Here is a 14124-nt window from a genome sequence, read left to right on the forward strand (position 1 = left end):
CCCTCCTCTGGCAAGGTCACGCTCACAGTCTTCTGGGAACAGGACGGAGTAGTGATGACAGATTTCCTGGCAAAGGATACCACAATTACAGGAGCCTATTATGCTTCACTTTTGAGGAAAGTAAGGGAAGCTATCAAAATCAAGAGGCGGGGCAAGATCAGCAAAGGTACCCTACTCCTGCAGAACAACGCTCCGGTCCACAACTCGCATGTCGCCAGATCAGAAGCACAGACGTGTGATTATGAAATCCTCCCCATTCTCCCTACTCTCCTAACCTTGCACCCTCTAACTTTCACCTCTTCCCAGCCATGAAGTTGTTTTTTAAAGGAAAGCGTTTCTCAGATGATGCAGCCTTGATTTCTGAAGTCACGTCGTGGTTGGAGGACCAACCTGGGGTGTTCTACAAAAACGGTCTCCATGGCTGCATCAAACGATGGGAGAAATGCATAACTATGGGGGTTCATATGTAGAGAAAGACTAATAACTGTGCCAAGTTTCGTTGCTCTACTGCTATGGAAAGTGGGTCAGGAGCATTACTTATTGCACACCCCTCGTAGCTCCATTCATTGTCATCGTTTTCCTTGTCTTCTGTCCATATCTTTTAGCTCATTTTATTTCCATTGAATAATACACACTCCATATCGAAATACAGCTGTGTTTACTGCGGATATTTTGTCTCTTCCATTCAATCTTAACTTAAGAACCAATAGTAGTCTTCTCTTGTATTCTTTTGCTATTATTTCCTTCATTAAACTTTCTTTTATTTTATGTAATTCCTCAATTCCTAAATTGGTGTAATCTTTTTCCCCAACCTGTTTTATCATTTCTCCGTTCAAAAGTTTTATTCCTTTACTTTCAACAATTTTTCCCTTTTCAATTTAAAGGGACCACATTTCATACCTCTGTCATTACTGAACATCTTAACAGTCCTCACAAGTATACTTAACCGGTCTTTATTCTTTGCATACAACTTTAAGTCATTAATAAATAATAAATGATTTTTTTGGTACTCCTTCTTTTCACACTCATATCACGCATTTACCTTTCGTAATATGAACGGCAAGGGTACCTTACGCAAAACAAACAACAATGGCGAGAAGCTGCCCCCTTGAAAACTCCCTCTCTTCACAAGAACTTCCCCAAGATCTTCTCCATTTGATGTTTATTAGACTTTATATTGTTTCCTGCTTCTTTCCCAGAAATCTCTAGCATTCGCCGCCATTCCAAATATTTCCATACATTCCTTGTTCCAGCTACGTGGAACCAGATCATATGCTTTGCGGTAATTTATACATGACATGCATAGATTACATAAATTACATACATTATTACACAAAGAATAATAATAATAATAATAATAATAATAATAATAATAATAATAATAATAATAATAATAATAATTTTTATTATTATTATTATTATTGTTGTTGTTGTTGTTGATGTTATTATTATTATTATTATTATTATTATTATTATTATTATTATGTTCGTTAACTTCACAGAGTTGTGATATTTTAGACCGTTGTTTTTGGTTTTTTTTCACTTAAGAGCGGGCGTTTACACGAAAGCTAGCGAGCATAGTCAAAGAGTCAATAAGATGGAAAGCACCTAGCGTAGAATGTTTGCTGTGCTAAGCAGAACTGACATCTGGAGTAAGGTGATGTTGTATTTGATTCCCAAGGAGTCCAACTGTTTCTCAAGATCATCTGGAATCGAGCCAAGTGCACATATGATGGGAGTTTTCTTATTCCACGCCTGTTATTATTATTGGCTTACATGGAGCTTTCACACAAGTCAACAAACGATCTGATTGGAAACCTGTGGTGTTCTCTGGAGGCTGAGTGACAACAAGTCTCCCCAGAACGTCCAGTTCTCTTCACCTCCTTCGATAGCATTTGCAAATGAATTTGCATCATCGCAACAGCTTCTTACCATTGATTTCTCACTGGCAGTGGCCATTGGTTTATACTGGAATTTGAGTGGCACTAAGCCTCCCCAAAGTCCTAGTTCTCTTTGCGCTTGTCCAACCGTGGTCTGGCTGGTGCTCTCTTCTCGGTCTTTCGGTCCTTCTTGACCCTTCTTAGCTCTTTGGTGTCACTTTTTTATTGGGAGGAGCGGTGGTGAAACTATGGGAGGATGCATGATGGGGGTGTAGAACTTGTAGATATGCAGCTTCGCTGTTCTTCATTCCCTGTAACACTTATTCGTTATATTGTCTTCTTGTATTATCCCCCGCATTCAAGTGTTTTCCTTAATATTTCAGTCGTTTTCATTATCGTTAATCTTTGTACTTTTGCAGTTATTCCTCTGATTCCAATTTCTGACATTCCTTTTTCGAAGTTTTTCGGAATTGTTCCTAGTGCTCCTACTATTATCAGTACTATTTTGCTTTTCTTCATCATCCAAATCCCTTTTAACTCTCTGGCTAGCTCTGTGTATTTTCTTCGTTTCTCCTTTTCTTTCATACTCACCCTGTGGTCAGCTGGGACAGCAAAGTCTACGATTTGACAGGATTTTTCTTTCTTGTTAATTATTACGACATCTGGTCTTCTTGCTTGGATGGGTTTGTCCGTCTGTATGTCCATGTCCCATAGGATTTTGTGGTTTTCGTTTTCGAGTGCTGTTGCGGGTTTATGCTTGTACCATTTCTCTGTACGCTCAAAATGCAGTCGTTTGCATAATTCCCAGTGCACCGCCCTCCTCACTTGGTCATGCCTGTTTTCGTATTCCTTTTGGGCCAGTTTGTTGCATTCACTTACTATATGGTTTATCGTTTCGTCTCTTTGTCCACAGAGTCTGCATTTGCTGTTTTCTTGTGTTTTATCGATACTTGCTTTGATATGGTTGGTTCTTATCGACTTATCTTGAACTGAAGTTATTAGAGATTCAGTTTTTCGATTTATATGTCCTTTTCGCATCCATGTCCAGGTGTTTTCGTTATTCTCATCTTTTGTCATTCTTATGAATCTTCCGTGGAGTTGTTTGTCTTCCCACTTCTCTTTTCTCGTTTTGTCATTTGTCGCTCTGTTTTCTGCTTTGTTGTTTTTTTCCTGTGTCTCTCGCTGCCATAATTATCCTTTCAGTATTTTGCATTATGTATTTTTCTAGTACTTTTTTCGTGTCCTTCACACAGTCTTCTATACAGATCAGTCCTCTCCCGCCGTCTTTCCTTTTCACGTAGAACCTGTCAATATCGTCCTTTGGGTGTAGTGCATTATGCATAGTCATTAGTTTCCTGGTTTTCTGGTCGAGTTGTCTCAGTTCTTCTTTTGTCCACCCTATAAACGGTCCAGAGTATCTTACTAGTGATATTGCCCATGTATTTATACCTTTTATTAGGTTTCTGCTATATAATTTTGTTTCCAGGAGTGTTCTTGTTCTCCTGAGGTATTCCTTTCCAATTTTGTCTTTCATTTCTGTTGCTCTGATGGTGTCAGCTTCCAGAATTCCCAAGTATTTATAGTCGTCCTGTTCCCTTAGTGCCCTCATTTATTATTATTATTATTATTATTATTATTATTATTATTATTATTATTATTATTATTGTTGTTGTTGTTATTATTATTATGATTATGATTATGATTATTATTATTATTATTATTATCATTATTATCATTATCATTATTATTATTATTATAATCATCATCATCATCATCATCATCATTATTATTATTATTATTATTATTATCACCATTATTATCATTATTATTATTATTATTATTATTATTATTATTACTCACTAAAAGTTTTTACACAGGCCATAATCAAAGAATTCTTTTAGAAAATCAGCCTGTGGTGTTCCCTGGTGTCTGAGTGACAACAAGTCTCGTCAGATTTCCAGAAGTCTCCACCTCTTTCGCATACATTTGCAAATTAATTTGCGTTATCGCAATAGTTGTTTACCATTGATTTCTCATTGGTAGCCATCATTTGTCTTCATTGAGATTTTGGTAATAATAAGGCTCCCCATAATCCCAGTCTTCTTCACACACGTCCAGTGGAGGTTTGGTTAGTGCTTTCTTTCGTCTGCCTTTCCATACTCCTTGACCCTTCTCGATTATTTGGTGTGGGAAAAGTTTATGGTGACAAAGAAGAGGTGACGGCGCAGGAGGTTTAATTAAATTTTTACGAATTCAGTTTTCATGATTCTATATCATCATCATCATCATCATCATCATCATCATCATCATCATCCACCACTATGTCCATCGTTGTTGTTAAATACATCGAGGTGAATTGATGACAATTTTACGATCTTCACAACAAAAATCACGTGGTGAGTTCTGGGAATCTCGCAGACTACGCGCAAAGACCATCCAGTTTTGTGATGGGACGATTTCAATTTCTTTTGTTATAAATGAATATAAAGTTTTAGATGAAAACGTCTTAACGTCGATTTGTTAGAATTGTTAAACAAATTGCAAACAAACCATATTATGTTTTGATTTTCTATGAGTGAGCATGTCTAGTTTAACTCAGAGAGGTTGTCACATGTATTGCTCTGTATCCTCCTATCAAGCAATATATATTGTTTTGTTTGTTTGTTTGTTTGTTTTTATTTTTATGTTCTTTTCTCGTTGTATAGCTGTTGTCAATGGGGCCGAATCCCGGAGTTGCGTTTTCCTACACAGTGCCAAAGTCTGTCAGTACAACGCAGTTCCCGGCTGCCCACTATAAATGGGTAAGGTACGTGATGCGGGATTGTAGCAAAGAATGCGGTGTTCAAAGTAAGTATCGCATTTGTCAGCTTTTTCAATTTTTTTTTTTTTTTTTTTTTTTTTTTTTACATGCGGACCCGCCATTTCCCAGGATTCCATGTGCGATTCCATCTCCTCCTGTTCAACCCATAACTCCATATTTCCTCTCGCATTTTGTAATTTATAAAACTCACTATGCCTGTCTGTCTGCCTCCATATTTTCAAACTCTATCCCTTCCGAAACTAAAAGGCGCAGAGCGGCGCTTGGGGCCTCAAATGATTGGATTTTTTTATGGGTCGTTATTTTATGGGTCTTTGGACGGTTAAAATAGTCTTTAAGGGTCAAAAAGGTGTCAACCATTGAAAAAAGCGTTATGCATTTTGTACATCCATCTTATTTAACTTTAATCAGTTCATAAGCATGTCACGTTGATACAGTGGTAACGTCACCAGCTTTGACAGCTACAGTTTTGCTTTTAGTTTCGATTCTACCTGATGGCACCCAAAAACTTATTTTTTTAACTTTTTAAATCACGACTTTATAATAATATATACGAAATCTGGACAAATTTAAATATCATATTTAAGCGTATTTTACGACCAGGCAAAGCCGCCCCCCCCACCAGCTGTTATCTCTTTCTCTCTCTCTCTCTCTCTCTCTCTCTCTCTCTCTCTCTCTCTCTCTCTTTCTCTCTTTATATATATATATGAATATATATGTATACATACCAGTATATGTGTATATATAGTAATCTGTAGTAATATGTGTGTGTGTGTGTGTGTGTTACCTATCGGAATAATTATGCATGTATAATGCATACGCAGAGTGTGTCGTCATACTAAAAGTATATACAATTGTTTGTTAATAAATCAATCTTTTCATCTATGTATAGTATATTATTATAGGTGTATATAACCTATCAATGTGTCAACGTATAAATGCAGTGTGTGCGCGCGTAAAATGATGTTCTACCGCCAAGCAAATATTTCGTTAACTAAAACCCAACTCCCCACAATCCGGTTGTCAACCTAATATATCAAAATATTTCTTTGTTCCCAGAACCTGATTGCTCCATCTCTTGGCGTTTGCAAACAAGACCAACTTTTGTTATTGTGAATTCTTAATTCAAACCGATTGCCATTTGTTCATGGTTCCAGTCCCGTCACTTTTGTTTCTTGTTTATTTTCCATTTCCTCCAAATATTTAAGTTATTTAACTTTCCATTATTTGTTTGAAACATTTAATTTGTCCCAGTTATTTTTGCTACATCCATTACGTTAGCTGTCAATATTTTATTTGGCTTAACTATGGCTTAACTATGTAAACTGCATAGCTAAATTGACAAACGTTCTCAATGCTTATTGTAGCTTATTATATGTATACTTTTTTTTTTCATTGGCAGCGAAGAATAAAGAAGTAAAATACTAAAAAAAAATTTATAGCTAATATTGCACCATTGTGCTATTTAAACGGATTTTGCGTAATTAAGATTATATTCGAATAGAAAATTATTATTATATATATATATATATATATATATATATATATATATATATATATATATATATATATATACATATATATATATATAATAGCTCTACTCTCTATGCGTATTTAGCTTTTTAATTCTGTTGGGATTACATTTTCTATATATAAATAGTTATTAATATTAGTTTGAGGTTTACCATTGTTTATATCAGGTAAACACTACATCCCTTTATTTTCATTAATACTTTCTCTTATATATATATATATATATATATATATATATATATATATATATATATATATATATATATATATATATACTAGTAAAAGTACCCGTCGTTGACTGGGTTCAAAATAGCCTACAGAATGATGAGGTTACGAAAAGGAAGGGTTGTAAAGAGATAGCTTCGAATTTGGGGGTATCAAAACCAAAGCAAAATATGATGAAAGTAAAAATAAAATAGATAAACCCCATAATTTATCATACCATACCTGTTCACACTGAAACACTTAACACAATATTCTGCGGACCTATATTAAAAAAAAAAAACCTTGTTAAACTTTGTGACAGATTTCCATTCTATGGAGGTCAGGCGCGAACGAACACCCCATAATTTTATTATACCATATTTCTTCAAACTGAAACATAATTATCAAAGTATACTTGCGCAGCTAGATATGAAAAGTCTTTATTAAAGTTTGTGCCTATTTCCATTCTATGGAGGCCAGGCGCGAACGCAGACTCCACAATTTTATTATACCATCCCTATTTAAGTTAAAACATACTTACCAAAGTATTATTATGTATATCTATATCAAAAACACTTGTAAATGTTTTGTTTTTTTAATTTTTCATTTTTTAATTTCCAGACCCCACAATTTTAATGAATCATATTTATGCCCGATCAAACATACCCATTCCTGTGTCTCGATACATCTTCTATAATTATATGTGCTCAGTTTTCTTGCACAACCCTTGCTTCACAATTCCACGCGCAACTGCCCCTACAGGGGCTTTCCTTTGTCTTTCGAGACTGAACGGAGGCATCGCGATATTTCGCGGTTTTTTATACAGTGTTACAGTTATTTCTTATATTTCGTGGGTTTTTTTATACAGTGTTACAGTTATTTCTTATATTTCGCGGTTTTTTTATACGGTGTTACAGTTATTTCTTATATTTCGCGTTTTTTATACAGTGTTACAGTTATTTCTTATATTTCGCGGTTTTTTTATACGGTGTTACAGTTATTTCTTATATTTCGCGTTTTTTTTTATACAGTGTTACAGTTATTTCTTATATTTCGCGTTTTTTTTATACGGTGTTACAGTTATTTCTTATATTTCGCGGTTTTTTATACGGTGTTACAATTATTTCTTATATTTCGCGTTTTTTTTATACAGTGTTACAGTTATTTTTATATTTCGCGTTTTTTTTATACGGTGTTACAGTTATTTCTTATATTTCGCGTTTTTTTTATACGGTGTTACAGTTATTTCTTATATTTCGCGGTTTTTTATACGGTGTTACAGTTATTTCTTATATTTCGCGGTTTTTTTATACAGTGTTACAGTTATTTCTTATATATCACGGTCTTTTTTTCCTCCTTTTCAAAATAAGTTTACATTGGATCTACGTCTGTGTTGGCTGAATGTGGGTAATATGTTGTTGCGATAATAAAGAGAACTGGGAGTGTTTATTCATTTTTATGTTATATTTGTTATTTGTATTTTTCTTTTTCTTCTAATTATTTTCCGATTCGTTTTGGTTTCGTTTGATTCCGTGCACTTCCAAGTTTTCTATTCACCCATGCATTTCACCAAGTTTACGTCTGATGTGCATTTAAACTGGTTGATCAAAAAGTCGGAACCTATTAAAGATGATTGGTCGTTCAAAGTCATTGCGTTTTGCTGCAAAGTTTAGTTAAATCAAAACAAACAGTCAATAAAAACATTAACCCCCGCAAGATTTATTTTCGTTTCGGCGTCTCCATTTCGAATATTTTTGACTTGCAAATAAAAATATATGCGTTACGCTATATGAACGCGTTCAAAGACATTGAAAGGAAATGTAGAGTCTAATACTGAACGAACTATCGAGATGTTTGCCTTCGTGGCAAAGAAAATAAACATGAAATCGTTATTTCCGATGATAATTAACAAAATGTGTAAACTAGGAAAAACATTCAGTTCAATAAATTTTGCAAAAATAAAACTAGCATACTCCAGTGGTGACGTAGGGAAAGGGGAGTAGAAAATTACACAGAAAAAGACACAGAGTCCCAGCACCTGTCCAATTTCGCCTTGCGTGACTGCGTCGTTGTTAAATTTAAAACATCTCTTGGGAATCAGTCACAAAGTTCCAGGAATCCTCATTAAGAAAGCGCTCCTACCCCTTCCAGGTTAAATGAAATCATCGGTGAAACAGTTCCTAGTAATGCACCTGCAATATAGTGATAGCACGATTTCAATGTTTTCCCCGATTTCGATACAATTACCGATTCCGATCTTTTAAAACCTATAAATAGTTGATTTATTAAAATATTTTCGAATTATCGTAAACACCCGTGTAATACGTGCATGTATTTTCGCAAATGTAAAAATTGTTTCATCATTAGTCCAAGCAATGGAAATTAGTATGTAAAGCAAATGTAAAACAATTAAATACAATTTTAGTTTTTAAAATCAATTAATATTTAGCATTTTAGCATTTTAAGCAATAGATAATTAATTTTCAAACCATTATAAAACAATTAAAAACGTTTTTAGTTTTACTGATAGTTTAAAATCAATTAGTATTTATCATTTTATGATTTTAAGTAATAGATAATTAATTTTTTAAAAGTAAAAAAGCAATTAAAAACGATTTTAGTTTTACTGATAGTTTAAAATCAATTACTATTTATCATCTTACCAGTAAAAGCAATGGAAAATTAAGTTTTAAGCGAATAAAAACAATTAAAACCAATTTCATTTTTACTGATACTTTTAAATCTATTAATATTCATCATTTTAAGCAATGGAAAATTTACTTTTAAGCAAATAAAATAAAACGATTAAAAACGGTTTTAGTTTTACTGATAGTTTAAAAACAATTAAGATCTATCATTTTACCATTGAAAGCAATGGAAAATTATTTTTTAAACAAATACAAAAATAAATAATTAAAAAAACATTTGTGTAGTCATTCTTTAACGGACTATTTCTCATCTTCATGGTTGTTATTGTTTCGCTACGTTTCTGCTAACTCATCTTCTGACCTTATTTAAATGATTAACCGCAACGGGATAGGAGGGCTAAGTCTTGTAACCGTATCCTTAGTAATTACTGAAGACCAGATAAGAATACAACATTGGATTTATGAGACTACAAAATCTAACCTTGATCGCCCTTCGCCGCCCGTGGCGCGGTCGATAGAGGCGTTGAGTCTGGGCGGTTCCAGGTGAGCATTGTCTGAAGATAGCCGTTTCAATCCTACCCAAGCATTATAAACACAAAAATATAAATAATGCTTATAGAAAGTTAAAGATTTGAGTAAAAAGTTCTCATATGTACTTTAGGTGTGTGAACATGAGTTACTCGATTTTTTTTTTTTTTTTTTTTGCACTCAAGAATATCATTTCTAACAGAATACGACACGTGTCTTCGCTTTTAATGTATCAAACAAATTTATCTTTCAGGTGAAAAAGTGGTGGAAACCGAATGCAGGTACGAGAAAAATAATGTCAAAGTTGAACCAGACCTGTGTGAATTCAGTGTAAAACCACCGACTCAGCGCTACCAGTGCCGGGCCTGGGCATGCCCAGCTAGGTACGATTTAACTTTCTACGTGTCCGACACATTATTTATATGGGGTGTTTTGAGGGTTATTGTTGTTGTTGTTGTTGTTGTTGTTTTAGAGGCGGCGAACTTTAAATTAAAATAAATCGCAGCAAGAATACCTTTTATCATTTGTGGTTTATTCCAAAGCTTAATTTTTGGCATTTATAATTTAAATATAATTTCGAGCATATGGTATCCACATAAATAACCAAATTTTCATAACTCTACGCATTAAATTATACTGTATTTCAAAAATAACGCGCCGAATGTTCCTTTTGAGTGGTTTACTGTGCCTAGTTTATCAACGTAAACACAGGAAGTTACATATCCCCCAAAAAATAATATAATAAGATTAAATTCTACGAACGAGGTAACCAGTTGACAGATTCGTTTCATGAAATTGTTTGTTCATAAAGTGTTTCAGTAAATTAATTGTACCACACGCTGTGTGGCATGTGGCTTGGTCTTGTTGAAACCACATGATAATTGCCAAACCAAGCTGAATTCAAAATTACCGATAGTTGCCAGATTTGCAATTAAATATTTGCAATTTAAAGTTTGCCGTCTCTAAAAAACACCGTATATAAAAAAAAATGTTTGTTTTTTTTTTTCTTTCTAACTGGGTAAGAATTAAAAGATAATAGTCATTTTAGTTCGTCGTAAGTTTTGTAAATGTGAATTTAAAAAAAAACGCATTTTATTTTTAAGTAGACGCGTTTAAAAAAAAAAGTTGCAAACGCAGTAAAAAAATTTTTTAAAAGTTCCGCACAAATGCACTTTAGTTAACTGAAAGTATTTTTTGTTCGTTTATGTTTTCGGAAGAGGTTTACTAGCGGAAAGAGAAGACAATCCAAAATCAATGTCTCCAGTAATAAAAACACAAATTCATGCATATAAAAATATTTAATAATGATTGTTATAATTCTTAAAACCTTTATTTTATTTAATCCACGCCGCCCGGCATTGCCCGGTCGTAAAATACGCTTAAATATGATATTTTGATTAATGCAGATTTCGTATTTATTATTGTATTATATTGGACCCAATATATAGCAATGATTTAAAAAGTTTTATAAAAAAAAAAAAATTACTCCTGCGCCGCCACCGAGAATCGAAACCAAGACGTTTAGTTTACGATTTACTTTTTCCTTTGACGTTAATGCCTGAGCTTTGAAGACATGTTTGCTGCAAGGTTAAAAATTAAAACATCAACCAATAACTATTACGTTACGCATGCATATTTGTAATGCCGTCGTACGACTTTTACCTGGCAAATGTCATGTTTTTAATTTTCACACTTTTGTATCGATTTTCCCCGGTTAAGGGTTTTCTTTATTTATATTCTAGCTTGTTTCTGTAATGAAGTGATTTCTCGTTCCCAGGTGGGTCCCTGGTGCTTGGAAGGTCTGTTCTCGATCCTGCGGTACAGGTAAAAAGCGACGTAAGATTTATTGCAAACAGATTACAGAATACGGTAAAGATCGAAAAGTGAAAAAGAAATTGTGCGCCAATGTACCGAAGCCGGCCCGTCAAAAATCCTGCAACACAAATCCTTGCCCGGCCAAGTGGCGCTCTGGACACTGGTCAACGGTAGTGTATTATTAATCTGTTTCATCTTATTAGCTTGTGAACCTTAGTAAACTTTAATTGGTTTGCCTTATTTTCAACAAATCGTTAAATTACGATCATTATGAAAAAATATGTCATTTGGGTGAGCCACTACTAGGTGCTGGGTGGGTAGGAAAAGAACAAAATATAGATGATAAAAGAAAAAGAATTAGGTTTATTGAGTACTAAAAAGACAATCTATAGGAATTTGTTCTTAACGAAAACGAAGAAAACTAAGGGTTGGATGCCGGAGAAGCTCCACAACACTTTCCGAAGCCGAAATTGCACCAACAAAAAAAAATTATGGTGATTATTTGGTGGTCTGCGGCTGATCTCATCCATCACAGCTTCTTGAATCCGGGCGAAACGATTACGGCAAAATACTGCCGACAAATTGATGAAATGTACCAGAAGCTCCAACGTATGTGCACAAGATTGGTCAATATGAAGGGACCAATTTTCCTCCATAACAACACTCGCCTGCATGTTTCTCAACTGACCCTGCAGAAGCTGAACGAATTGGGTTACGAGACTCTGCCTCATTCGCCTTATTGACCGGACCTCTCGCCTACTGATTATCACTTTTTCAAGCACGAAAAATGCTTCAAAAGCTGAGATGATGCCAAATCGGCCTTTAATGACTTCATTGCTCCCAGAACTCCGGATTTCTATGCTAATGGGATAAATAAACTTGTTTCTCGTTGGCAAAAATGTATCGATTCTAATGGTTCTTATTTCAATTAATAAAGTTTATGAAAGGAGTTTTGAAGTTGAACGTCAAAAAAAAAACGACATTATTTTTTGCATCGACCTAATATACACTCCAAAGCCAAACAGTTGAGAAACAGTTGGTTTATTGCTAATCGTCTGAGGTTCGCCTATTGGGTAATACCGACGAAACTGTTCAGGCATATTTTTGGCAATTAACGTGTACGCATCTCTTTTGTGCTGGCTTTTCAAATTCCACCTTTGACATTGTGTCACATCTTCTCAGTAGGGGATGTCGGAGTAAATACCTGACATTCTAAGATGCGTCCACGCACTTCAATAGAAGGATTTGTCTGTCGTTGATCTTTGGAATAAAACTTTCATTGATAAACTCGCAGATTGAATAGAGGTATCTTACGTATATCCGGTCTAATTTATGCATAAGTGTATTTTTTATTGTTTTTTTATTGTTTGTTGTTGTTGTTGTTTTAGTTATTTTGCTTTATTTCAAACAAATATTTCATTTGCGACTACCATGAAAAGATCAAGCTACTATAGACTTTCTAAGTTTTTAGAAAAAGAAAATAATATTTGCGATATCGAAGTGTTACACGATAAATGTCTGCCTAAAAGAGATCCGTTTTTCAATATCTATTCTTTTGTTTGTTCTTTTGGGCTATTGATGCCAGGGACAAAGAATGATATTTGTTACCCAAACAGTAGGAGAAACTCGCAATGAAGCGAGCAACCAACGAAAGATATTGTTTGGAAGAAACAGCTTATCTTGTAGACATGTAAATAACCAAGTTTATTGGTTGTTTTAACTTGTGAGCTACGCCATTCCGGTCTTGTAATCGGAAGAGAATACGGTCTTATAATCAGGAGAGAATACGCACCATTTTGAGGCCTACCTTTCCTTGTAGACTTGTATATAATTAAGTTTATCGTCTTTTGTTCACTTATGAGGTAATCCATTCCGGACTCAAGATAATGTTGGGTCATTAAAAGAGAATACGCACCATTTCGGGGCCTACCTTTCCTTGTAAACTTATATATAATAAAGTTTATCGGCTTTTGTTAGGTACGGGCAAAATGAATGCCGATGCTCAAAATGTATAAACATCTTGAGCTTAATCCCTTTACTTAAAAATTCACAAAAAATCAGGGAATTAACCAATTTTAATGAAATTTTCAGTATTTATCGAATAATGATCGTGGAATATAATGAACTTAATTATTTTTATTTAAATCTTAGTGGAAATTTATTATTTTGGTTAAGAAGAAGATACTTTAACTAAAGTTATGGTTTTCAGTAGTAAATAAAAAAAACGCAAGAATTTATTTTTGCTTTTTTATATAAATAAAGCATCGTAATTTGTAACGATAAAAAAAATAATTTTTACGGGACATTACAAAAAAGTTCTAGAGTCCGTATTAATGAATTCGATATAACTCGAAGAAAGATAAATTTCTCGCATTACCGATATTACCATTGAATTAAGCATTGTTTATTTAATATTTATGACAGCAAAAATATTTCTACTTTTTTTTAATTACAGATTTCGCATAATATTTATATGCAAGATTTTAATAATTTCCTTGCTCGCAAGAAGGTGAAACTTTCGACATAACATAATGTTTATATAATCTCGAACAATAATTTTTAAAAAATTAATTTAAAAACAGGAACATAAAAAATAATTTAATTAAAAAAATGATAAAAATAGATACAAACGTTCAGAATAGAAAGGTATGGGTGCACGTCTGGGAAAAAAAAGAAATCTGACACCTCTACCTCCTTT

General features: G+C 33.8%; 1 protein-coding gene across 1 annotated transcript in view; it reads left to right on the forward strand.

The window, feature by feature from the left end:
- LOC145254844 (A disintegrin and metalloproteinase with thrombospondin motifs 18-like) overlaps window positions 1–14124 on the forward strand; it is a 675825-nt gene that overhangs the window by 647271 nt on the left and 14430 nt on the right. Inside the window, exons 18-20 of the mRNA XM_080113681.1 lie at window positions 4586–4727; window positions 9865–9994; window positions 11389–11596. Coding sequence (XP_079969807.1) covers window positions 4586–4727; window positions 9865–9994; window positions 11389–11596 — 480 coding nt within the window. The remainder of the gene's footprint in view (window positions 1–4585; window positions 4728–9864; window positions 9995–11388; window positions 11597–14124) is intronic.

This window comes from Euprymna scolopes, chromosome 30 (assembly GCF_053919585.1).
Source record: "Euprymna scolopes isolate OS-2025 chromosome 30, ASM5391958v1, whole genome shotgun sequence".
In the NCBI taxonomy this organism is placed as follows: Eukaryota; Metazoa; Mollusca; class Cephalopoda; order Sepiida; family Sepiolidae; genus Euprymna; species Euprymna scolopes.